Source organism: Coenobita brevimanus, chromosome 29 (assembly GCF_032717465.1).
Source record: "Coenobita brevimanus isolate Jiangsu-jjx chromosome 29, ASM3271746v2, whole genome shotgun sequence".
In the NCBI taxonomy this organism is placed as follows: Eukaryota; Metazoa; Arthropoda; class Malacostraca; order Decapoda; family Coenobitidae; genus Coenobita; species Coenobita brevimanus.
In genome coordinates this window covers 38,375,007-38,401,566 of record NC_136982.1, presented here as the reverse complement: position 1 = coordinate 38,401,566, position 26,560 = coordinate 38,375,007, and the positions used below count along the sequence as shown (strand labels likewise).

The following is a 26,560-nucleotide window of genomic DNA, read 5'->3' as shown; positions in this document are numbered from 1 at the left end:
TTTACTATGTCATATGCTATCCTGAAGTTATAATTTAGTACTGCATGATCGCTTTTGCCGAGTGGAGGGTGATATATTAAACTGTCAATGTCATTTTCTTGCCTAGTAAATATTAGATCTAGCACTGAAGGTACATCAAGTCCTCTTTTTCTAGTGGTTTCCCTCACATGTTGCGTTAAGAAAATCTCTTGTACGAGATCCAGGAGCTTTTGGTCCCAACAGCTTTCTTGGCTATTTATATCTAGAGTATTCCAATTTATATTTGTATTGAAATCCCCAGTTAGTATAATTCTTTCCGATTTCTCTTCCATTTTATGTAGCAAGGATCTTATACTCTGAATTGTACTCTCTGCCAGGTCCTCATATTCGTCTCTTTCCCATGTGTTTGATCTGGGTGACATATACAAATTGGCTACAATTACTTTACCTTCAGATGTGTCCATCTCTACTGCAATCAGTTCTACTTGTGATGGTATATCTAGGTTTATTTCCTTGACTTTTAGATTTTTCTTAGTTAATGTTATAATTCCTCCTCCTTTTTTTAAATTTCTGTCTCTTCTCCATATATTGTATTCCTCTAAGTTTAGTATGTCATTGGATATCCTTGGTGTTAATTTTGTCTCAGTTAGGCATATTATTTGTGGTTCATTTTCTCTGACATAATCATTCATCTCTAGTAATTTAGATACCATTCCATCCACATTTGAGTACATCAACTTTATCATCTTGTTTATATACTTGTCATGACATGGTTCTACTAACTTCCTCCTTTTTCTTCCATCCTGTTTGTGTACCACTTTCGTACCTGCAATCCTATTACTTTATAAAAAAAATTTCTTCTTGTCGTCTTCTGATCTTCCCTCATTTTTTGTTTTTGCTTCCTCCCTTTTCTCTTTCAGTGTGTGTGTGTGTGTGTGTGTGTGTGTGTGTGTGTGTGTGTGTGTGTGTGTGTGTGTGTGTGTGTGTGTGTGTGTGTGTGTGTGTGTGTGTGTGTGAGGGATATAGAGGCATCTCTATCGGTGAATATTATTAGAACGGTTTCCACATTAGCCTAACTTAAGTGGCTCCATACCTCACAAAAATGGCTTACTATGTTCGAGGTGACTCCATACGTCATCCTTGGCATTAGAAGAAAAAGAAAAGATATCGCAAGAATGTGCTCTTTCCTTTCCACGGCCTTCCTGGAGAGAGAGAGAGAGAGAGAGAGAGAGACTGTGAATCACTGTCTAACGCTAGCTCTGAAGCTTTGCACGTACCCCTAAATAAAATAAATAAATAAACGATTAAGTTTGTCAGTGAATCTAGTCCCCCGGCGTCACTTAAATGGGACAGCGAGTGTTGGGTAGCCTATTAAGTACTACATAGGTGTTGTAATTTTCTTCGTTGTTAGTGTTGTGTGCCTACCAATACATATACACTGACTGAATGCTGTTGTGGGGCTGTGAAATTCCTGTTACATCGCCTGCAACTGCTGCTTGTTTTTTACTGCAGGTATGAAGTCTCCAGTCTTTGGTTCTGCGTATGAGTCTATTTGTAAGATAATTAGCCTTATCTTTTACCTAAGCTGGATGTATATCATTCACATATGTCCGTTATCGCAGGAGAGACCCACCAGAATAAAGCGCACCACTAGCGACGAAAGGTAACGACAACCCCCCACTCCCTCCCCCCACACTTTTGCCCCCGAAAGCTCTGGAACGTTAGGAGCGCGACTTAATGCAACACACTCCTGTCGGCTCAGTCCTCATCTAAGAGGATGCAGTAATACATTATGTCCTTATGCCGAGCGTCTATTCATGGATGTTCGCATTCCAACAACATAAATTTCAACATGAATTTCTTACCCTACAGTGAAATGCCGTCTATGCACCCATTCCAGTACGTGAAGCAGTGGGTAAGGGTAGAATACTTCAGGAACAATAAGTGGTGATCCTCGGCCCTAAGGATCAACTGCTCTTCACGACCCGAAAGACAACGCATCATGGAATATATTGACGCTTCCCCCTCATGTCAGACGCGTGTAGGCCCGCCCCTACTGTACACATACATAGTTACATACATACACACATACATACATACGAAAAGTGTACACAAATGTTTGTAGATCTTGTATATACTGTATATATCATATACACCTCGACAAGGGAAATGAAACCTCTTGTTGCACTGTCTCATAATAACTTTAAGGGGACCCTCAGTAAAGAAACGAACATGGTTCCATTTATAAGAAACAAGAAAACCTGAACCGTAAAACAAAATTGGTTAATAAAACCATCCAAATCCTATTTTAACACAGAAATATGAGATTAATATGAAACAAACATAAAACACAGATGCAGAGGAGCTACAAAGAGTGCCTAGTCAAATTAGCCGCATACAGTGTGTCTGTTCATTAACGCCTTCAGTCCGATGTTGACTAAATTTTGTGGAAGGGTTCAGGTTAAAACAAGGATAAACAGCTTCGATTTTGAGAACACTCAGTCAGAGGCCAAGGTCACAGGGAAAGGTTAAAGATCGAACCAAAACTGGTGCAAGTGTTAAGGGTCAGGCAAGTTAAGTAAGTCGATTTTGAGATTAATCTGACGAAGGTCAAGGCCTAAGGGCAAATTAAATATTCAGCTCTTAGATCTGTTGGTGAGTGGTGGTGTTGCAGTTTTTACCTTCAGTCTGAGGATATTATATATATATATATATATATATATATATATATATTTATAACATATATATATATATATATAAAATATATAAATTATATATATATATATATATATATATATATATATATATATATATATATATATATCCCATTGGATCCCAGAGTCGCTGGGCGAGCCACTGTTCCGGAAGGGTCCTTAGCTTACCGTCCCCCGCCTGTCGGCTCATAGTCGCGAAGCTCATAGGTCCCTACCCGGGGATTTTCTGCTTTATTAAGGTTTGAAAATTCCCAGTTCTGTCCAGTATTGTGGACGCTGGGCTCCAATGGGTTAAATATATATATATATATATATATATATATATATATATATATATATATATATATATATATATATATATATATATATATATATATATATATATATATATATATATATATATTCCTGCTACCTCCAAACGATTATAATTTTCAGCAGTAAGGGTGCTACGAAAGCTCATATAATGCCATCGATTACATAATAACACCCATGACGCCAGAGCTTACAACACAGGGTAAATGACGTCTACAACACACGGTAGCTGAACACGATGCCGTCTTTCTCGCAGAAGTAACCTGGGACGATATTTCTCGTTATCTGAGGAGGGAAAATAAAGAAAAATGCGTAAGTGAAAGTTCTTGTACGAAACTTGGAGCAGCGATTCACCAGCAGACTTAATGATCAGCTCCTTCACGTAACCACTGTATACTTTGTGTGTGTGTGGGGGGGGGTTATTGGTCACCTAATGCCACTCAGGGATGAGTGAGGCTGGTCACTCCCATCTTAAATGTCAGGACTAGCGCCGGGCTCCTACGCTCCTCATGGGGCAACGTAGGATTAGATGATGGATGATGGATATACTGTATATATATTTATTTACTAAAATGAGCAGCGTTATTCACGCATGTAACCCAAATCAAACCTAACAATAACAAACTCAATTGTTGATAGTCGCATATTTCAGTTCTAAACCTTGGCATATTTCGTTCTAACCTTGGCAAAGACAGGAAAAATAGTATGAGGCTTACACAGTTAGGATAGGTCTTGTTGGGTTTGGTAGTATGGCAATGCATCTACGACTGATAATTACCTTTTTTTTTTTTGTGACAGACTGTACAGTGGGTGTCACATTACCTAGTATATGACAACAGCTGTGAGTTCCCTTAAGTTATCGTGTATTAACCTGAATGGCACAAATAGCCTCTTAATAATGGTCAGACGAGTGTCACTTTGGCATTCTCTCCGTATCCACTGTAACAGGAACTACTCAGTTTACCACTATTTTCTTTTTATTCTCCATCTTCCTCTTTGTTAACTTTTCTATTTCTATAACCTAATTCATGTCTCTTTCCTATTTAAATATGATGTCAGGAGCTTATACTATCACCACCTTTTGGTGCTGCTGTCACCACCACTACTGCTGTCACCATTATACGAGTCACTGAAGCTGGAAGGAGATATCATCGATGTATCCAGCCAGTCCGGGTATACGCATATCCTTCAGCCCCCTCCCTGTCCGCGTGGCTGAATGGTAGTACCGTAGTCTAGGTCAAGAGAATCTTGACCTAGACCGTAGTAATAGTAGTAGTTGTTCCCTAGGCAGTCTGGCCGAACAGCCCCGAGTCCCTAAGGAAGGCCACGGCGGAAACCGGGCATTCCCACAAAGCGCTCAAGAAGTATATGTTGTGTTGTTGGCGTAGGTGATTGTGTGCAATGCAGTATTCCATAATGTGCTTAATAGTATGGGGTGCTGTGTTACATTCTGGACAGGCATCAGCCACGGAGTCATCCAGCCTCTTCTGGTAACTTAAGAGGGCTGGATGATGCCCACATCTCAGCCTGGCCAGGTGGACTCTGTCCTCACGAGGGAGACAGGATTCAGAAGGATGGTTATCAGGAGGCCGTGCATGCAGCTGTGTGTTGTCGTTAAGTGAATGAATGAAGCGGCGAGTGATCTGAGCAAGGATACCCTTCTGGAAGCTGGTCTGAGTCGGGCGAGGGGGGAGAGATGACAGTATTTGTGTATGGTATCGCGTGCTGGGTGTTGTTTTGATGATCTGCACCGTTGACTGCCAAGCTGGCGGCCCTTTAGCGTCAGGGTTCAAATTCTGGTACAAGCAGCTTGCGTAACTCGGCTCAGGTGTCCATGTACCCCATATGTGTTGGTAAGTAAATTGAGTAGCTAGGGTAACACCTAGGAGAGGTAACTGGGGTAACCCGGATGATGTAGTGGCCTTGTATACCTGGATACTAGGTGAATAATCCGCCACAGGCTCAAAGGCCTAAGTTAAGATGAGTACCGAGGCTAGGCGCCTCATGGCGTGTGAACCTACCTCTGCCTTTACCTCCCTGTCCCCGGAAAGAAGGATGGTAGACTGCAGGAGAAGATCGTTTTTCAGGCTGAAATTCACTGGGTTGACGTACGCCTTGCGTACGACGACGACGACAACAACAACCATTACCACCACAAATACTACTAACTATCAGTCATTTGCACTACCACAATACCACAACTACTGCAAATACCATCACTTGCATCACCTCTACAACTTCCACCACTTCCATCACAATCACGATAACGTACCACAACCTTCACCACCACAACTAACAAAACCATCACTACAACATCACCCCCAAAACTCGCACAGCCACTACTCACGTTGACCCATCGTCCTGTCTGCTGTGGGTGGCTGAAGTGGGATTCAAGGCGTCCCCTGTACTCGGCTACCCCCTCCAGGAACTCATACCGCGTCACCACCACCACCACACCGCCTGTAGGGGGTAGGGGAGGTCAGGAATAAGTCACAGCGAGTCATGGGAAATTAGGAGGGTGAGGGAGGGAGTATGGCTGGTAAGGGAAGGGTAAAGGGGGTCGCGAATGGGTAAGGGAGATAATGGAAGAGGGTAAGGGAGGGGTCGGGAAGGGGTCAGGGGGATTGGGAAGGTCAGGGAGGGAATATGGCTGGAGTCAGGGGGGTCAAGGAGGAGGTAATGGCTGTGATCAGGGCTGGGTCAAGGAAGGGGTATGGCTGGGGTCAGGAAGAAGTCAGGAAGGGGGACGGGTGGAGTCAGGGAAAGGGAATGGCTGGGGTCAGGTTTGGATCAGAAAGAATATGGCTGGGGTCAGGGCTGGGTCAGTGAGAGGGTATGAAAGGGTCAGGGCTGGGTCAGGGAGAGGGTATGGCTGGGGTCAGAGGTGTCAGGGAGAAGGTATGGTTGGGATCAGGGAGGGGGTAGGGCTGAGGTCAGGGAGGGCGGTGAAAGGGTATGGCTAGGGTCAGGGGGGTCGGAGAAAAGGTATGACTGGGGTCATGGTTGGGTCAGGGAAAGGGTATGGTTGGGGTCAGGGTTTGGGTAGGGAGAGGGTATGGCCTTGGCCAGAGGAGTCAGTGAGGGAGTATGAGGTCAGTGGAGGGTCAGGGAGGGACTTAAGCAGAGGACGGGGAGCGGGTATAGTTGAGATCATGGGGGGTTAAGGCTGGGTCAGGGAGGTATAGCTGAGGTCAGGGTTAATTCAGGCGGACATAAAGGGGATATGGCAGGGAAGAGGGTTGGGTCGGGGGGATGGGGTAAGGCTGAGGTTAGGGTTAGCTCAGGGGAGCATGAAGGGGTATGGCGGGGTCAGAAGGTCCGGGGGGTGGTATGGATGAGGTCGGGGGCAGAAGGTCAAAGAGAGGAAGAAAAGGGATACGAACAGCAAATGAGTCTAAAATTTACACCATCTTCACATGAACACACCTTATCATAGGAAAAATTTTTGTGAATAATTTCATCAACAATCTGAAGTCTTTCGCCTTCTATGGACGCAGTACGTATTTTACTCAGGCTACCACATGACGATTTTGTTCAGCTGAGGAGAGTTCTGGCTGTGATGAGTTGAAAATTATATAATGCTAATTTGCATGGTTAGAAATTCTCTTAGTTGCAAAAAATAAACTGGATTAAGCCTGAACAAACTAGCCGTGTGTGTCCATGGTAGTAAATGAGTACCGTATATTATTACAAATGTCTATAACCGCATTAAAGATTTTTTCTCGTTGTGAATCATTGTAATGGTGCTATAATGTCCCCAGAAGTAAAATGCAACAAAAGCTAGTCGTATTTGATTTCTGGAATCTCAGTGTCACTCATCTAAGTCAGTCAGTCTCATATGAAAACGTAAATGATGAATGAAAGTGAAATATGAGGTACATGTACGAAAGGAGGAAGTGATCTTATTTGACCGGGTAACTTAATATAACCTAGTGACATAAGCTCAATCTAGCGACCGACAGTACACTGTTGACCAAGACTGAGCCAGTGATTCAACGGGGCCTGATCTGGGTTGCTTGAAAACTTATCCAGCAGCTGACTTGCTTAACCAGCTATTAAAAAACTGTCCACTGGTTAAAATACGTCGTGAAAAACTTAATCACTGTTAAAATTGCTTATTACTTTAGCCAAACTCAGCTGACTGGATGTGTCAGTAATTCAATAGTAAAAAGTGGTTGTGAGAATGATTATGATGTGTGAGCCCGTACTCCAGTTTTCTCTTATTTGCCATCATGATTTTGTGCTTCGCTCTGATCATATCTCTTCTAACTGTTCAGTAATACAAGTATATCATCCTACGGCAAGCCAAATAACGGACCTTGGCGTATCTGAAATATATAAAAAAAAAAAAAACACACACACAAGCACATACAGTATATAAAACAAACATATAATAAAATTTTTATAGTAAATCACCATCACAGAAATTCACTGTGTAATTTTACCACTGGACAACAATGCACACATCTAACCCAGCCACTGGGGACCACAAGCCAGTGCAACTCAGTGCCTGTCCTAAGCCAGAATAAATGGGGAGGCTTGCGTCGTGGAAGGGCAGCCGGCGTAAAAACCCTGGCCAACTCAATATGCGGAGCACAAAAGGAAACTTCATACTGGATCGGTCGTGGCCCGGGTCAACAACAACCGCCACCGGTGCTGTTGTCCAACAGGGGGCCGGTGGAAAGTAGGCCTATGCGACTGTTGGACAAAGGAAGGAGAGGAAGAGAAGAGGAGGAAGACAGTTCCAGAGGAAGCGGGAGAGAAGGGAGAGTAGAAGAGTGAAGATGAGAGTGGACTCTTTGCATGTGGGCACGATGACGGGTAAAGGGAGAGAACTGGCCGATATGATGGGGAGAAGAAAGTTGGATATACTATGTGTGCAGGAAACGAAATGGCAGGGACGTAAAGCAAGGACGATTGGAGGAGAGTTCAAGTTGTTCTACCATGGCGTGGATGGGAGGAGAAATGGCGTAGGAGTGGCAGTGAAGGAAAAGTATATAGATAGTGTACTGGAGGTGAAAAGAATGTCAGATAGAGTTATGAGTTTGAGGATGGAAATTGAGGGGATCCTGATTTAATGTCATCAGTGCATATGCCCCGCAAGTGGAGTGTGAGTTGGAGGAAAAGGAAGAGTTTTGGAGTGAAGTAGAGGAAGTGATTTAGAGCATACCCAGGAAGGAAAGAGAGGTTATGGGAGTGGATTTGAATGGGCATGTTGGAGAAGGAAACAGTGGTCACGAGGTGATAGGGAGGTACAGTGTCGGGGAGAGGAACTTTAAGGGTCAGATGGTTGTTGATTTTTCAAAAAGGATGGAGATGGCTGTAGTAAACACTTATTTCAGGAAGAAGGAGGAGCACAGGATTACGTATAAGAGTGGGGGAAGGAGTACACAGATAGATTATATCCTAGGTGGGAGATGCAACTTGAAAGAATTCAATGATCGTAAGGTATTGCCAGGGGAGAGTGTAGTAAGACAGCATAGGGTGTTGGTTGGTAATATGAGTTTGAAAGTGAAGACAGGGAGGAAAGTGAGACCTGAACCATGGATTAGGTGGTGGAAGCTGAAAGAGCAAGACCTCAGTAGTAAATTTAGAGAGGAGGTAAGTCAGGCTTTCGGAGGCAGAGAAGACGAGGACGGATGGGCAGTTATCTCAAAAGTGGTGTGGGAGAATGCCAAGGTACTTGGGGTGACATCGAGACAGAGGAGGGAAGACAAGGAGACTTGGTGGTGGAATGAGGAAGTACAGGATAGCATAAATAGGAAGAAGCAGGCAAAGAAGAATATGGGGAATATGGATAGACACAAGGACGAAGAAAGCATTCGGGAGTATAAGGAGACAAGGAACGTAGTCAAGAAAGAGGTTGCTAAGGCAAAAGAAAAGACATAGCTACCAGAAGCTGGACGAGAATCTGAATAGTAGAGAATGGGAAAAAGACCTGCACCGAATAGCCAGGCAGAGAGACAGAGCTGGGCGGGATGTGTAGCATGTTAGAATGATAAAGGATGTAGATGGCAATATACTGACAAGTGAGGAGAGTGTACTAAGAAGGTGCAAAGAGTATTTCGAAGAGTTGACGAATACAGAAAATGTGTGTGAGAGAGAGAGAGAGAGACAGACAGACAGAAGGTTGGAAGAGTTGGAGGTAGTGAATCAGGAAGTGCAAGAGATCAGCAAAGAGGAAGTGAAGAATGCCACGAAGAGGATGAAGGATGGTAAGGCAGTGGGCCCAGGTGTTATAATACCAGTGGAAGCATGGAAAAGCTTAGGAGGGATGGCCGTGACGTGGTTTCCAGGTTGTTTAACAAAATCCCTTGAGGGTGAGAGGATGCCGGAGGAGAGGAGAAAAAGTGTTCTAGTTTCGATTTTCAAGAACAAGGGTGATGTGCAGTTCTGCAGCAACTACGGAGGTATAATGCTGATCAGCCATGCAATGAAGATATGGGAAAGAGTGGTGGAAGCTTGGCTGAGAAGAGAAGTGAGGATCTGTGAGGTGCAATTTGGTTTTAGGCCAGGGAGAAGTACTACAGATGCCATATTTGCTTTAAGAATGGTGATGGAGAAGTATAGAGAAGGCCAGCAGTTGTACTGCGTGTTTATAGACTTGGAGATGCCTTATGATAGAACACCGAGAAAGGAGCTGTGGTACTGTATGAGAAAGTCAAGAGTGGCAGAGAAGTACGTGAGGGTGGTGAAGGACATGTACGACGATTGTGTAACCAGCGGCGCCCGCAGAAGTATTTGTGGTGGATGTATTTGTGGTGGACGCACATCAGGCACATGCTGTACGGGGGCCCATTTGTCAGGATTGGGGAAGGGGTGGTGGCTTGCAAAGCAAGCCTATTCAGCTTTTTTTTTTTTTTTTAATAATTAAAGTGTAATTTGGTGTAAAATAAAAGTTTACTTTGCAGATACAGGTATTATATCTGAAGTTTACAGTATCCATGTAGCTAAATGATACAAGAAGTTGTTTTTGGGTCACTGTACTCAAGGTTTCTATACTTTACTTGGTAACTACTGTACATCTACATGCTCAAATCATTTGGCCAAGTTATTAAGATAACAGATTATACTAAAGAAAGCTGAAGTATACGCATGGGATAGAGTGCATTTGGTAAACAAAACTATCTATCTATCTATTGCCAGACGCCATAATCCCATAAGGGGTGGCCATTTTACTTTGAGTTAGTTGTTTTTTATGAAAAAAAGGTCACCCCTTTCATTAAAAAGGAATATATACACACAGTGTGTCAATGCAACCACTCCACATCGATTCCACAGAGGTGAACAGTATTCCATCAGCCATGGAGGGTTAATGCCCCTCCCCGTAAAACAAATAACTCAAAGTCAAACGGCCACCCCTTACGGGATTATGGCGTCTGCCAATAGATAGACAGATCTGAGAACACAGATGACTTTTATAAATTATGGCCAACTGCTGGTCAGTGAAAAATTCCAAGTCCCAGTTTTTTAGAGGCTTCTTTGGCAATGGATCTAACATAGGGTGTCCAGCTTAGGTTAGTATTTAGTGTCACACCGAGAATGTTAACACTAGAGGAAATGGGAATATTTATATTATTAAAAACTATGTGGGAGTCTGAATGATTCTGTCAGAAAACTGAATTATTAGAAAATTCTGACGAATAAGACATAGCATATTTAACCTAACAATGAATACATAATGAACTATAGGCTATGATATAAGAAGCAACCTATGACATAAATCTTTATCTAAGTAAAACTAATACAGGTGTCGTCATTAAAAAATATTTTTTCTAATGCCAACAACACTTGAGTCTTGTACTGTAAGACTGACCACAACCCAGTCATCAAGGTTAGAGTATCAAAGTTGGTTTTTGTTCCTAATTTGTATGTAAATCTGCCCTGCTATTTTCACTTCAGTGCCAGAAGCTCGCCACGTCCACAGGTGACTGTTTCCTGTCTCTCGCACTCACATACTTGTTTCTTCGATGATCATACCAACAATAACTATCGGTATGCCTGCAGGCTGAAAGAATGCAATCTGGTTTGCTTCTTAACAAGAAGGAAACCTGACAAATAAAAAGCGACTACGAAGATGGTGTTGATTTGATATTTGTGACTCTGAGGTGTTGTTTTACAACCATATGCTGATATGTTTATGGCTTTGTGGAGCTGGTTTATGACAAGGTGGAGATGTTTCTGACCAAGTAGTGATGCTTTATGTCCATCTCTTAGTTTATGACTATGGCCACACTGTCCTGCTTTGACCATGACTATGTCGTGGTGTTTTTGACTACACGTATGCGGTGGTGTTAATGACCAAGAGACGGTGTTAATTACCATGAGGTGGTGTTTATGATTATGTGGTGTTGTTTATAACCATGTGATGGTATTCATAAATATGTGGTGGTGGTGGTGGTGGTGGTGGTTTTGACCATTTGGAGGTGTTTATGATCTCTTTTGTTCGGGGATTATGTTAACGTGGTAATTTTTTTATTATCCAAAACGTCCATACGCAAGTATCTCCATGAGGACATTGTTTCTGCGTTGCTTTCTCTGAAGACAAAATACAGGGGGGGGGGGGATGAATACTATGGTGATCTACAACGTCCTCTCAACACGCGGCCATGCACAATCAACAGCAGCAAACTATCTGTACCGGTAGCAAAAATGTTTAAATGCTGTGTAGGGGAGAGCGGTGAGGTTTCGGACGGAGGAGGATCCGGACAGTACTAGTCCTGAAAAACGTATGGGTCCCTCAGTTGTGAGAAACCGCGTGAAATTGCGAGACTTTTGTGTAGTTTCGTCACGTGGATTTTCTTCAAGGGCTGCCGCTTCTTTTGAAATGTAGGTTACATTTTGTGGTTTTTCGTATTTCCTATGTAATTTTTCGACTTAATATCGTAAGCTGTGGTACTATGAATATACTGAGGAAGTGAGTATTCAATACTAGAGGTGAAACTGCATCGTATACCCGAGATATTGCAGCTGTTGTCGACTTGAAAGCTGCCAATAATTTTGAGCTGAGGCCATTAAAAAAATATTTGTATATGTGGGACGGTTCGGACATTATGGGAGGGTGAGGATTCGGACGTGTCCGAATCCTCCCACCAATTTAATTGATTATAATCACATAAATAAGAGGCGTTAACAAGCAATCATTAAGTAATTTAGTATAACTATATTATGACTAATATACTATATACTATCGTAGGCTATATATTATAATATAATTATATACTACCGGTAAGTATATATTTATATACTGTGTAGCCTACTGTAATATAATTATATTTTGTACTAAGCAATATTCTTGATGAATTATTCAGCTTTGACTGTGGACACCCTTGAGTTTGTGTGATTCTATATATTGGAAATAATTTTCTCTTTTAATGTTATGAACCCCATTTGAAAATGAATGAGGTTGAATAACCTTACAAATTCATTTCAACTAGGGGACCCATCTGAAATCTCATTATTGGAAAATTTGCCTATATATTGTTTCAGGTGTACGAATTCTTACAATGGGACGCAAATATAAGAAAAAAACTAACAGGGAGAGGGATGCTGCTACTCTAGAAGCTGCTGTTAAGGAAGTGATCGAGAAAAATGGCTCAATAAGAAAAGTGGCTGAGAGGTTTGAAATCTCTCGCAGCACTCTTCATGATAATGTAAAGAGGGATAGAAACAGGGCTGATGATGAGGGATTTCAGTTAGGAAGTTACTGTTCTACATATTCATTCATTCATTGCCAGACGCCATATATCCCAAACGGGGTGGCCAAGGGCTTAGAGTTAATTGTTTTACAGGGAAGGGCACTAATCCTCCACCAACCCCACTTGACACGTAGGGATGCCAACAGCATCTGGTGTTCCCAGGCGGTCACCCATCCAAGTACTAACCAGACCCAACGTTGCTTATTTTGATTTATTTATTTCATAAGCTTATCAAAGAAGAATGAGCCTAATCAGTTTATATAAGCCTATAGGCCTACCCTAATTATTAGGAATTATACCAATTTATTTTGTGAGGAATTAAAGCTTTTCAATTCAAGAATGGTTCACATTTTGACTTATTCTTTTTTTATTGAAGGCAAAAATATCTTAGTTATGGTCTCATTTTGCATATGAATATAACGAATTAAATAAAAGGATGTTCCACAAAGTATTTACTTTTTATTCATTATCTAACATCCCTAGATAAGTTGCCGACCAAAAGCAAAAAGTACCATCTGCATTATACATTAGAAAAATATTTCATTACACGTCCAGATCCTCCCACCCTCATGTCCGTATCCTCACCACAAGTGGGGAGGATTCGGACATTTTGGAAACTTTCATTTGACGAGCTATAGCTTCAAATGTATTAGAGGTTTCTTCTTGGCCTATTTACCCCAGGTACATCAATGATGTGGCTACATGTTGAGCTGCAAAAGAAAATCCTACTGCATCAACTCTTGGCTCAATACAGTAAAAAGTAAAAAATGTCCGAATCCTCACCGCTCTCCCCTACTATTAAGTTGCTTATATGTACTTATTTAAATTACTTATTAATTAAAAGCAAAACGCTATCAATAGTATTTTTCCTTTATAAACGAGGTAGATGCAGGAGAGCGACGCCTTCACGTGGTGGCACCAAACCTGGCGGGTCCAGTACCAGGTTATATAAAGTCCCACAACTGCTCCCATCCCCCGAAAAAGGGACTTGTGGACTGCAGAAGAAGGACTAATTCAGACAGCACTCAAATGTCCATTTGAAACTCCGATATCATTGATAGCAAACATCAGGAGGAAGTATTTAGAGTCTGATGATTCCTGGAAGCTGAGGGGGGGGGGCCTGGAAATGTGGACCAAGGCTAAAGGGGGCGTAGGTAAGATTTGCTTTTTGTAGGAGGAACGCGAGGCATGGGAAGACTTGGCCCCATTTTCTTCCTTGTCCCTCCTGTAGAAAGCTCAAGTTACGTCGGGGTATCGATTGTAAATATGTTTGAGAGTTGTACGATTTGTGGGAGTACATGTCGTACAGGTGCACCACCTCCTCTGGACGCTTTCCAGGGGTATACACCTCATCGTTCATCTTATGGGCCTTCTCTTTGTCCATCTCACTACTCATCTAAAATAACAGATAATGAATAAATAAATAACTGAATAAATATATCCGCAACACCGTCAATCTGTTTATTATTATTATTATTATTATTATTATTATTATTATTATTATTATCATCAATTTTATTATGATTATAGCCTAATTACTACTACTACTGTACTACTCCTGCTACAATAGTACGGTACTAATACTACTGTTACACATACACTACTCCAGTACTATTATTTCTGTTACAACTACTACTACTACTATTACACCTACAGTGCTCCGGTACTACTACTACTGCTGCTGCTGCTACTACTACTACTATTACACCTACAGTACTCCGGTACTACTATTAATGCTACTATTACTAGTATCATGGTATTATTATTACTACTACTACATCTACTACAGTACTACTACTACTACTACTACTATTACATCACTACCAATAACACTGTTATACCAGTACCATTACTGGTACCACATTATTATTATTATTATTATTATTATTATTATTATTGAAATCAGCTAGGCCCTATAGAGAGACTTTTACTGAGGAGGTAAATGATGGATGTATCTCACCTCTCCATATCGGTGTCTTCTAAGTTGCGTAAAACTGTGTGAAAATAATAAAAAGATGTCACCGGATTAAAAAGGTTAAGGAGAGTCATTACTACACCTGCATACACAATGGGGCAACAGGTGTAATGTTTTGCCCTGCCAGTGTGTCTGTCAGAGAGCAATAAACAACCTGAATTTGAATCTGACTGAGATCATACTTTTTTCCACTGCATGGGAGTCAGGCTAGGGGATTTTAGAGAACAACAGATCAAAGGTTACGGACACACGGCAAGGTCAACGAAAACAGTTTTGATCCGGTTTACGTCATATTTGATGGAATGGTTTAGGGTGAGGCAAGGATGAGGTTATTTGATTTTGTGAAGTCAGGGGTCATGGCCATGGCCACAGGTTCGACCACATAACTCGGTTTTAATTAGATTTCGATAAATTACTGTATGGACTGAGGGTCAGCCAAGGACAGAGACTGGATTTCGAGAACAACAGGTCATATGTCAAGATTGCTGAGCAAGGTCACCTTCAACAGTTTTGATCCGATTTAGACCAAACTTAAGTCGCATCTTCCATTATCCATCGCACTCAACAGAACTCACCCTTTTTCAGGGCACTTCGTAGGTTTATCTTGTGCCCCGGCTACACAACCAGCCGTAGATGCTGGGAAAATCTCATATCGACATTTTGGTTCTATTCTTGGGGTTGGTTATCTTGACAAAATCCAGTGTTGGTCAAACAACCCTTAATTTATTCTTGTGTATGGCAACAGAACAGGTAAGAAAAATATGCCACCACGGTACTCTACTTTTTCGGCACAAAAGGGTCGTGATCTTTTATTATTAGATATTACTTTCTTTATAGGAATGGTTGAGGGGTGCTTTTGTTTTGCGAAAACGAATATGATTTTCAAAGCAGCTACTATATTTCGAAGGTAATTTTTGTATTATCAGGGTTGTCGAATTTCCTAAATTGCCGAAAAGGCTCGAAACCAGCCGAGCAGCCCTTTGAAACGATGTCTGTGGCGAACTACCTCTTGTCTGTTAACCATTCCTTCAGTCTTTCTCTCTGGACTGAATAGTAACCCATTATTTTGTGGTTCTGTTTTGAGTCTTATAACCCAGGGTAAAATACTGTGCATCCTTCTATTTCAACTGAAAGCAAGCTTATGATGGTGACATGTGCATGTAACATGACCACTAAAAATTTGCAGGCGAACTTCAGTTCGGCTTGTTAATCTCATTTTCTGTACTACTCTGCAGATGCATTAACTTGCACTATATATAGGATCTACCACTCTGCAGTCACGATATACACAATACGTTTTATATCAACACACAAGGAAAACATTTCTGGATTAAAAAAATAATACATGAATAAAAGGAAGTGTGCCGAGACTCCCATAATATCTATCTATCTATTGCCAGACGCCTCAATCCCGTTTGGGGTGGCCACAAACAAATCTCCTCCACGTCACCCTGTTCCCTGCCATTTCACTGCCATGCTCCCAACTCACACCCCCCTCTCTCATATACCTCTCCACCCCATCCCTCCATCTCATCCTCGGCCTCCCCCTCCCTATTGCCCCCTCCACCTCACTCACGTACACCCTCTTCATCAGTTCACCCTCCATCCTCTCCACATGGCCAAACCACCTCAGTGTGTTCCTCATAACGCTTCCTATCACATCCACATTCACACCACAACGCTTCTTTATATCCTCATTCGTCAGCCTGTCTCTCCATGTGACTCCACAGGCTCCTCTTAAATAGCTCATTTCCACTGCTCTCACTCATGACTTGTGTCCTTCCAACAACGTCCAAGCTTCACTTCCATACGTTAGAGTTGGTATCACAATGCTGTCATGTAGTAACTTTTTCACTTCCATGCTCACTTCCCTGTTTCTTATCACTGCTTTCAAGGAACCAGCAACCTTTCTTCCCTGCTGTACCCTTTCAAGCACTTCACCCTCCAAACCTCCATCCTTACTCATCACACTACCCAAGTACTTAAACGTACTCACATTTTCCAATTCCTCACCATCCAACCTTGCTGTACATTCACTGACTTCACCTCTCTCAAAGACCATCACTTTACTCTTCCCTACATTCACCTTTTGATTCCGTTTCTTACACACTCTCCCATACTCATCCACCAAGCACTTGCATTTATCCTTCGTCTTCACTCAACAACACAGTATCATCTGCAAACAACAGTACAGGGAGTTTCCAAACACTATCCTCTCTCACCAGGGCCACTCCAACATCCACTACAATACCTTGTACCTCTTTTATTATGCCATCCATGTGCAAATTGAACAACCATGGAGAAATGACACATCCGTTTCAACCCAACCTTCAAAGAGAAAAATTCACTTAGTTCACCATCCACACGCACTGCAGTCTTAGCACCATCATACTCTTCACAGAATTCAACAACTTCCCATCTACTCCATATATTCTTAATACTTTCCACAATCCTTGTCTATCCACCCTGTCATATGTTTTCTCCAAATCCATGAAAGCCACATACAACTTCTTTCCCTTCTCTAGAAACTTTTCCACTAGAGATCTAAGAATGAATATCTGATCTACACAACCTCTTCCCTTCCTAAAGCCTCCCTGTTCTTCTCCAACTAATCCCATAATATATATACAGTATATATGTATGTAGCCTATAGGCTACAACTGTTTATATATTATGGGATTAGTTGGAGACGAACAGGGAGGCTTTAGGAAGGGAAGAGGTTGTGTAGATCAGATATTCATTCTTAGATCTTTAGTGGAAAAGTTTCTAGAGAAGGGAAAGAAGTTGTATGCGGCTTTCATGGATTTGGAGAAAGCATATGACAGTATATATGTATGTAGCCTATAGGCTACAACTGTTTATATATTTTGGGATTAGTTGGAGAAGAACAGGGAGGTTTTAGGAAGGGAAGAGGTTGTGTAGATCAGATATTCATTCTTAGATCTTTAGTGGAAAAGTTTCTAGAGAAAGGAAAGAAGTTGTATGTGGCTTTCATGGATTTGGAGAAAGCATATGACAGGGTGGATAGACAAGGATTGTGGAAAGTATTAAGAATAGATGGAGTAGATGGGAAGTTGTTGAATGCTGTGAAGAGTATGATGGTGCTAAGGCTGCAGTGCGTGTGGAAGGTGAACTAAGTGAATTTTTCTCTTTGAAGGTTGGGTTGAAACAGGGATGTGTCATTTCTCCATGGTTGTTCAACCTGTACATGGATGGGGTAATAAAAGAGGTACAAGGTAGGGAAGTGGTTCTTGGAGTGGCCCTGGTGAGAGAGGATAGTGTTTGGAAACTCCCTGTACTGTTGTTTGCAGATGATACTGTGTTGTTGAGTGAAGACGAAGGATAGCTGCAAGGCTTGGTGGATGAGTTTGAGAGAGTGTGTAAGGAACGGAATCTAAAAGTGAATGTAGGGAAGAGTAAAGTGATGGTCTTTGAGAGAGGTGAAGTCAGTGAATGTACAGCAAGGTTGGATGGTGAGGAATTGGAAAATGTGTGTACGTTTAAGTACTTGGGTAGTGTGATGAGTAAGGATGGAGGTTTGGAGGGTGAAGTGATTGAAAGGGTACAGCAGGGAAGAAAGGTTGCTGGTTCCTTGAAAGCAGTGATAAGAAACAGGGAAGTGAGCATGGAAGTGAAAAAGTTACTACATGACAGCATTGTGATACCAACTCTAATGTATGGAAGTGAAGCTTGGACGTTGTTGGAAGGACACAAGTCAAGAGTGAGAGCGGTGGAAATGAGCTATTTAAGAGGAGCCTGTGAAGTCACATGGAGAGACAGGCTGATGAATGAGGATATAAAGGAGCGTTGTGGTGTGGATGTGGATGTGATAGGAAGCGTTATACTGGGTAAAAGCAGCAGCCTGGGAACTGCACTGCCCTGTACCCTCTGGCATAGATCCAAGCCTCATCCCACCCCAGCCCCCCAAAACCATGCTGGTGGAGCCCATGCCATGACTTCCACCACTAGGTAGTGGGGACAAAGTTTTCTGGCTGCATGGCCTTGCTCACATCAACCCGTGATATAGTGGGAGAACATTGTGTGGTACGTAAGGAGCATACAGTATAGAGTAGTACGTAAGATAATAGAGAAATGTGTTTGGGAGAGTATGTTGGCCTACGCTCCATGTTACTGTCACACTGGAAGGGTTAGCAAAGGGGGATGGTCAGGATATCCTGATGGCTAGTGAGAAAGGAGCTCCAGCTCTCCCTGTCACCAGCATTCCTGTCCTCCCCAAGAGTCCTGTCCTGATCAGCTGATGTTACAGCCTACTTTCTTTTATTGAGATTCAATAATCAAAATGTTCCCTGCTCCAGCCTGGGGTTGAACTTGTACTCTTTGGGTCTAGCTTCTTATTCCTGTCCTCATTAGCTGCCTTTTACAACATGTAAAGATACACAAATAGTGTTATTCTCTGGGTTACATACATCAAAGAAGAGAAAGGTATTCCACATAGCACATACCTCTGGCACTTTGAAAAGGGAAAGAAAACGTAATCTTTATCATTGTGATCTATGCTCATTTATCTGCTTTAATTGGGGAAAAACAAATTGTAGTCTGCAAAAATCTGTAGTTCAGTACAGAGTACATTATAAAATTATACTTCATTACATTACATTTCATGACATTATATGCAGTTCACAAAGAAAATATTTATGTGATGAAGTCAGTAACTTGAAATTACTGGTAAAAAATGAAAAGGAAATTAAAGTTTCACAATCAGCACAAAACTCAAGATATCTTTAATGCAGTGTTAGTCTGCAGTTGTAAAATTTCAGAAATTGCACCTGTATAATTATTCAACAACAAAAAATGTATCTGGACACTTCAAGCATCCCACAATGTGATATAATGAATTAAATGAGAAAACTGCATTTTAAATCTGCAGATATAAATAAATAAGTATATTGTATATATTTGTTTTTGTATATAAATATATATATTTATATATACAGTACTGTATATATCTATCTATCTATCTATATATATGCTTTAAACTGTAAATACCATAAGGACAAACTCCATGCACTTTTACTGAATTATTTTTAAATGTATCTCACATCTGGTTACACTAACTATGGTGAAATGACACAAGCCATACTGCTTATTCAGAAATCCATTAGACCTTGCTGATCTGTTTTTTAGCAGGTGTACATGACTTCACATTATTATTGTGTGAGCCTGTGCACTATAATTTTCAGAAGAGGTATGACAAAAAAGAATATCATGGAATTTTTACACATCTATGACTGCCTTTGTTGTCATGAGAGTTGGGGTGATCGGGGATCAGCATAGCTGCACTTCCTAAAGTGAGGCGACCTGGGCATGATGAGACCAGTATACTAGTCTGGCTGTGACGATGGTGCCCATCTTAGGTGTGTCGCTGTGGCAATTGCTGCTCACTTTGTCTCTTGCATCGACAGGGTTACTCCAACCGATGAACGTATAATGCTGGCGAGACTGAAGTACTCTGTGGGCTCCAACTCTCTTATTGCACTGTACACTCCAACTGAGATGAGTGATGCTGAAGAGAAAGAGCTGTTTTACACCAAACTTAATTCTGTTGAGGAACAGTGCCCCACGCGGGATATATTCCTGGTCATGGGCGACTTTAATGCAGTTACTGACACTGACAGGGAGGGCTTTAGTAATTGTGTATGTCCCCATGGCTCTGGAACCAGGAATTCCAAAAGTTCTTCGCAAAATCCCACAAGTTAAGAATTGCTGGATCCTGGTTCCAGCGGCCAAATTTTCACCGCTGGACTTGGTATCCGAATACTGGAGGGGTTACTAAAGAGATTGATCACACTCTTGTTAGTACTTGCTGGAGGACCTTTAAGATTTGCGAGGTTTTCAGGAGTGCAGAGTCTTTGGTACTGATCACAAACTTGTTGTTGCTACTCTAAGATTTCAAATAAAAACTGAGAGATTCTCAAGATGCCACCATAAAAGGTTCCATCTTGAGAAACTCAAGGATAAGGAGTGTGAATATGAGTATGCAGTGGCAGTCTCAAATCAGTTTGAAGTACTCAGTACAGTCAAGTCACCTAATCCGCGGCAATTAGAGATTGGTACCTACCTGTGGATTACGAAATCCACGGTGTACAAAGTTAAGAACCAATGGGAAAAAAGGATATTTAGTCTGGACCCTCGTGGAACCCCCCTACAGCACCTACCTACACCGAACTAGACAACAGCAAACACAGATAGAAATATTCAGTGCATGTATTTAATGGAAATAAACAGTAATTAAGTGGAAATAAACAATATGTTAGCCTTGTTCTTGTAAATGGTGCGAATTGTTGACTCGTTCAGGCCGTACTCCCTGGCCAACTGTGGAAACTTCTCTCCTTTCTCCACTCGATGAATAACGTCCAAATGCTGCTGATAATTGAGAGAAGCCTCCTTCTTGGACTCCAGCTGGGTCGAACATTGTCTTGGGGGGTTGGGGCCATCCATAACAGAGCCCAGGAAGAGGTAACCTTGAAAAAAAAAAAAAAAAAAAGGCCAGGTAGCACTCAGAACTCACGAGGGAACACACTTAGTTGGCAGTTGGCTGGACAGGAGGTAAATAAAACATGGTGGCTATAGTGTGCACACTTGCCACCAGGGCTGGACTGTGATTGGCTGCTGGGTCTAGGTTGTCTGTGATTGGCTAGCAGCCACAGAATACATCATGGGTGTCCGGATACTATAAATCTCCTTGGACATGAGCCACTTTGGAACCTAGGAACCGCGTTTATCTAGTTTTTTTTCCGTAAAATAAAAAAATAGGGACTGGTTGGGCAAAGTACTGCAGATTACAAATCCGCGGCTTACAGATACGCGAATGAGGCAACAATTGTACTGTTGAGGATCCTGTTGAAAGATGGGATACCTTTAAGGATGCTACTCTGGCAGCAGCTGATGAATGTACTGGAGACCACCCTAGATCAAGGAGGGGATTCACCTTGCGAGGTACACTGACCACAGTTGAGGAGAGTCATACTGCCAGACTGGCTGGGGATTAGGAACAGCACATACTTCTGTCTTGACGGGCATGGGTTTCACTGAGAAGAGACAAGGAGAGGTACGTCAGGGAAATCGCTCAAGAGGTGGAGAGCAATTTTCATGCCAATGACTTTCGACTCGCCTACCGAGCCCTGAAGAAGCTCCACTCCAGACCCACCTCTCAGGTTAACTCTGTTCAGATAGCAGATCGATGACTTGCGTCGGAGGCAAGTGAGCATAGAGCTTGTTAGGCTGAGTACTTTGAGCAGCTGTATATGACTGAACTTCCCAGTGGAGAGCTCCCATCGGCTGGTGTAAAACCACTGTCTGCTGTCCCACCACCTGATGAAGCCGTGCCTTCTCTACATGAAGTCAAGAAGACTGTGGCTTGGTTGGAATGTGGTAGAGCAGCGGGTGTCTGTGACATCCCAGCAGAACTGATCAAAGCTGGTGCCACAGCCATGATCATTGGGTTACATGCAGTCATAGAAGCTATTTGGCAGACTGGAATCATTCCTCTTGACCGGACAAAGGGTTTGGTCACCCCCATCTGGAAAGGAAAAGATCAGAGTGACTGTAGTAACTATCATGGTATTACAGTGCTCAGTGTGCCAGGCAAAGCTCTTGCTCACATTCTCCTGATGCATATCCAGGACCATTTCTTAAAGTTTCAGAGGACTGAGCAATCTGGATTCACACCCAAGAAGTCTACTGTTGACCGTATCCTAGCTCTGTGAGTCCTTGTGGAATGGTGTCTTGAGTTTCAACAAGGTCTGCTTGCAGCCTATGTGGATCTCAAGGTGTTTGAGTCAGTAAATCGGGAGGTACTATGGGAACTCCTGTGACTCTGTGGGATCCCCACAGGGATTATCTGACTGATTCCTGGCTTGTACTCAAGCACTGAGACTGTTGTCAAGTGTGGATGAGGAACATTTGACTTCTTCCCAGTAAGTTCTGGTGTAAGACAGGGATGTGTCCTTGCTCCCACACTATTCAACACATGTATGGATTGGGTACTGGACCAGGCTGTGAGTCAAAGCCACAGTGGGGTATCAACTGGCAGTTGCAGGGTTACCGACCCTAACATTGCTGATGATGCAGTTATCCTAACAGAGTCGCTGGAGATGCTACTGAGTGCCCTTGAGGAATTTCACGAGAATGCGAAGCCAATGGGATTAAAGGTCTCTAGGGCCAAGACCAAGGTCCAGGCACTTGGTGGCTTGTTGGAAGAAGCAGTTTAGACTGTCCGAGCATTTGGTGAGGATACAGAAGTCTTGGAAAGATTCACTTATCTTGATGGTGTGGTCCATACCAACGGTAGATCAGACAGTGAGATTTCACGTCATATTGGTCTAGCCTGCGGGGTTATGGATTCACTCAGTTTGGGTATTTAGCACTGTCGTTACTTGTGTAGAAGGATGAAAGTTCATATCTTCAAGGCGCTGGTGCTCCGTCTTACTTTATGGCTGTAAGACATGGACACTAATCAGCAACTTGAAGAGGCGAACTGATTCCTTTGGTAACAAGTGTCTTCGCAGGATCATGGGATATCACTGATACAACCAGGTGTGTAATGAGTGACTACTGAGACTGAAGTGAGGCCTATTACCCACATAATACATCAAGGCCAACTCCAGCTATATGGGCACGTAGTCCACATTCCTGAGGCTGATCCTGCTCTCAGGGTGATCTCTGAAAGAGTTAACCCAGGGAAGAGGAGGCCAAGGGGAAGGCCACATAATTCATGACTGGAGCAGGTCAATTGCTCCTGTCGGGAGATACTTAGAGGGAGAAGAGTCGCTGCCTGGAGGGTTGCAAAGAGGAACCTGCGTGGGAGGAGCTGGAGGGTGAGAGAGGCTATGGGTCCTGCAGTGTTTGCCCCTTCTTGACTGATTGATTGATATAACATATCTTAATCTGAATATGGTTTATGTGCTGCACCTGGCTCAGCTTAACTGTATCATTAATACTGTACATATTTCAGAATACAGCATGAATCATGTATACTTATTCATAATATCCACATCTGGTTTGCATTACACAGTTATTACATTTATGTATGGAGTGCTCATATGTAATAAATTGTATACAAAATAAAATTACAACACTATCTATCTACTGTACAGTATAACAGCATCTTGGTACAAAAAGCACTGATTAACATTATATATATATATATATATATATATATACAGTATATATACTGTATATAAATATATTCATCATCATCATCCGGACCTCCTTTCCCACCCAAGGCCAGGGTGAGGAGTAACAATGTCCAGACAGCCCAAAACTGCCCAATCCAATAGGCCACGCTTCCATTCACTCATCATTCAAGCCCCTGGAATCCTGGCTCTATCGGATACGCCAAAAACATTCACCACGTTCTGTAGCTTCACATATCGTATCCGACAGAGTCAATCCAGACGCTGCCACGTTAAAAAGGGGTGCCAAAAATCCCTGATCATGCACATCTCCTCACAAAATTCATCCAGCCAGCTCGATCTCCTGTCAGTTCCCTAGCCTCACCGACTTCCAAACCTCTCTTCCTCACACATTCATCCACCATATCTCTCCACCTTCTCCTTGGCCTACCTCGCCTCCTCTCTCCTTCGAAATCGCTCATATATACCTTCTTCATCACTCTATTGTTATCGATTCTCTCCACATGACCATACCATCTCAGTACACTCTCCTCAATTCTGGTGTCCACCGACTTCCTCACTCCGCATCTTTCACGAATCACATTATTTCTTATCCTGTCCACAACCTGTAGTCCACATACATTCCTCAGCAGTCCCATCTGCACTGCTCTTACTCTTGGCTTTTCATTTTCATGTCACACCATAGTCTCACATCCATATGTTAAAGTTGGCACTAACACTCCCTCATGTAAGCCTCGTGCAGCTGGAACACTCAAGCCTCTGTTTCTTATCAAGGCCTTCATTGCACCAGCTACTTTTCTTCCTTGTGTCATTCTACTTTCAACTTCTTTTGCACATTTTCCTTTCTTTTCTATCAATGTACTCAGGTATTTGAACTCTCTCACCAATTCCAGTCTCTCTCCATTCGCTGTTACATTGCACTGGGAGTCACCTTCTCTCTCAATAACCATCACTTTACTCTTTTCTACATTTACTCTCAAGGAACGACGCTTACAGACATCAGCAAAACCCTGTACTAGCCTACCAAGTTCTTGTCCGGTACTTGCAAGCAGTATTGCATCATCAGCATACAACAAATTTGAGATATTCCATCCATCGCCACTCATTACCAATGCCATCCCTCTCTCCATTACTCGTATTTTCACTTCTCTCATCACCCCATCCATATATACATTTTGAACACCCATGGGGACATCACACAACCTTGTCGCACACCCACACTGATTGTGAACCATTCACTTAGATGCCTATTAACCCTGACACATGCTTCACTACCATCATAAAAACTCTTGACGGCACCTAACAGCTTACCCTCTACACCGCACATATGCAAAACTTTCCACAATCCTTCTCTGTCCCCTTTGTCATATGCTTTTTCCAGATCCATGAATGCCATAAACACCTTATTGTCCTTCTCACAAGCCTTCTCTACTATTTGTCTCACTGCAAATATTTGGTCCACACATCCTCTGCCACTCCTAAAGCCACCTTGTTCATCACTCACTAGGACTTCTGGCATCTCTCTTACTTTATAATAATTCTTCCATATACCTTCCCTACCACACTCAGTAAGCTTATGCCATGATAATTCTTGCACTCACTTCGTTCACCTTTATTTTTATACAGGGGTACAATCACAGCCATTTTACACTCTGCAGGCACAGCTTCACTCATCCATGCCTTCTTACATATCTCCAACAAACACTTCATTCCATTCTCTCCACTACATTTAAGCATCTCTGCATACACCTCATCAACCCCAGCTGCTTTCCCATTTTTCTGCCGCTTCACAGCACTCTTCACCTGTGTGAGTGTCACATCTCTTGGAACTGCATTCCTTCTCTGCACACCCCCAAAACCAATCATATTTACAGCTGCTCTGCTCTCTCTATCCCCATTCATCACGCTTTCAAAATATTCTTTGCAGCTGGTCCTTACTTCATCTACATGGGTTAATAATCTACCACCTGCATCCTTCACACCATCCCATTTCTTACCGCTTTCACTTCTACATTTCCGCACCTCTTTCCGGAATAACTTTCTATTTTCAGAGTAGTTTGCATTCATTTTTCTTCCTAGATCCTCATTTACCTCCTTCTTTTTCCTCTTCACTAATCTCTTTATGTGCTTCTTTCTCTCAACATATTCAGTTCTTATTTCAACTGAATCCCTATCCTGTAACCACTTTAGCCACTTCTTCCTCTTTTCCTCCACTGCTCTCTTTACCTCCTCATCCCACCATGCCATACCTTTCTTCTTTGTTGTTATTCTTGCCACACCACATACCGCTTTAGCATTCCTAACTAAGCAATCCCTAAATGCATTCCACAGTCTGTCCAGATCCATTTCATTTCAATTCAGTATTTCTAATTTGTCCTCTACTTTGGTCCTGTATTCATCTGCCATATGCATATATATATATATATATATATATATATATGTATATTATATATTATATATATATATTACATATTATATATATATTACATATTATAAATATCTATATCTATATCTACATAATATATATATATATATATTATATATACTATATATACTATATATATATATATATATATATATATATATACACACTCAACCCCCTGCTATCGCGCCTAATTAGCTACAGAAAATGCGCGTGATAGCTGAATACACGACAGCTGAACTGAACAATCAATGGGAAAATTTCTAATTGGTTTTTCGGTGGCCCATTTTTCTAACTTTTAACCA

The 26,560-nt window shown here is 42.1% G+C and overlaps 1 protein-coding gene across 1 annotated transcript in view; it reads right to left on the bottom strand.

Moving 5' to 3' along the window:
* Nucleotides 1–11,258, bottom strand: part of LOC145395007 (transient receptor potential cation channel subfamily A member 1-like) — a 128,434-nt gene extending 117,176 nt beyond the window's left edge. The window contains exons 1-2 of the mRNA XM_080268752.1: nt 11,192–11,258; nt 5,278–5,465 (exon numbers count right to left, since the gene is read on the bottom strand). Of these exons, the coding sequence (XP_080124878.1) occupies nt 5,278–5,465; nt 11,192–11,258 (255 nt within the window). The remainder of the gene's footprint in view (nt 1–5,277; nt 5,466–11,191) is intronic.
* Nucleotides 11,259–26,560: the final 15,302 nt, after the last annotated feature.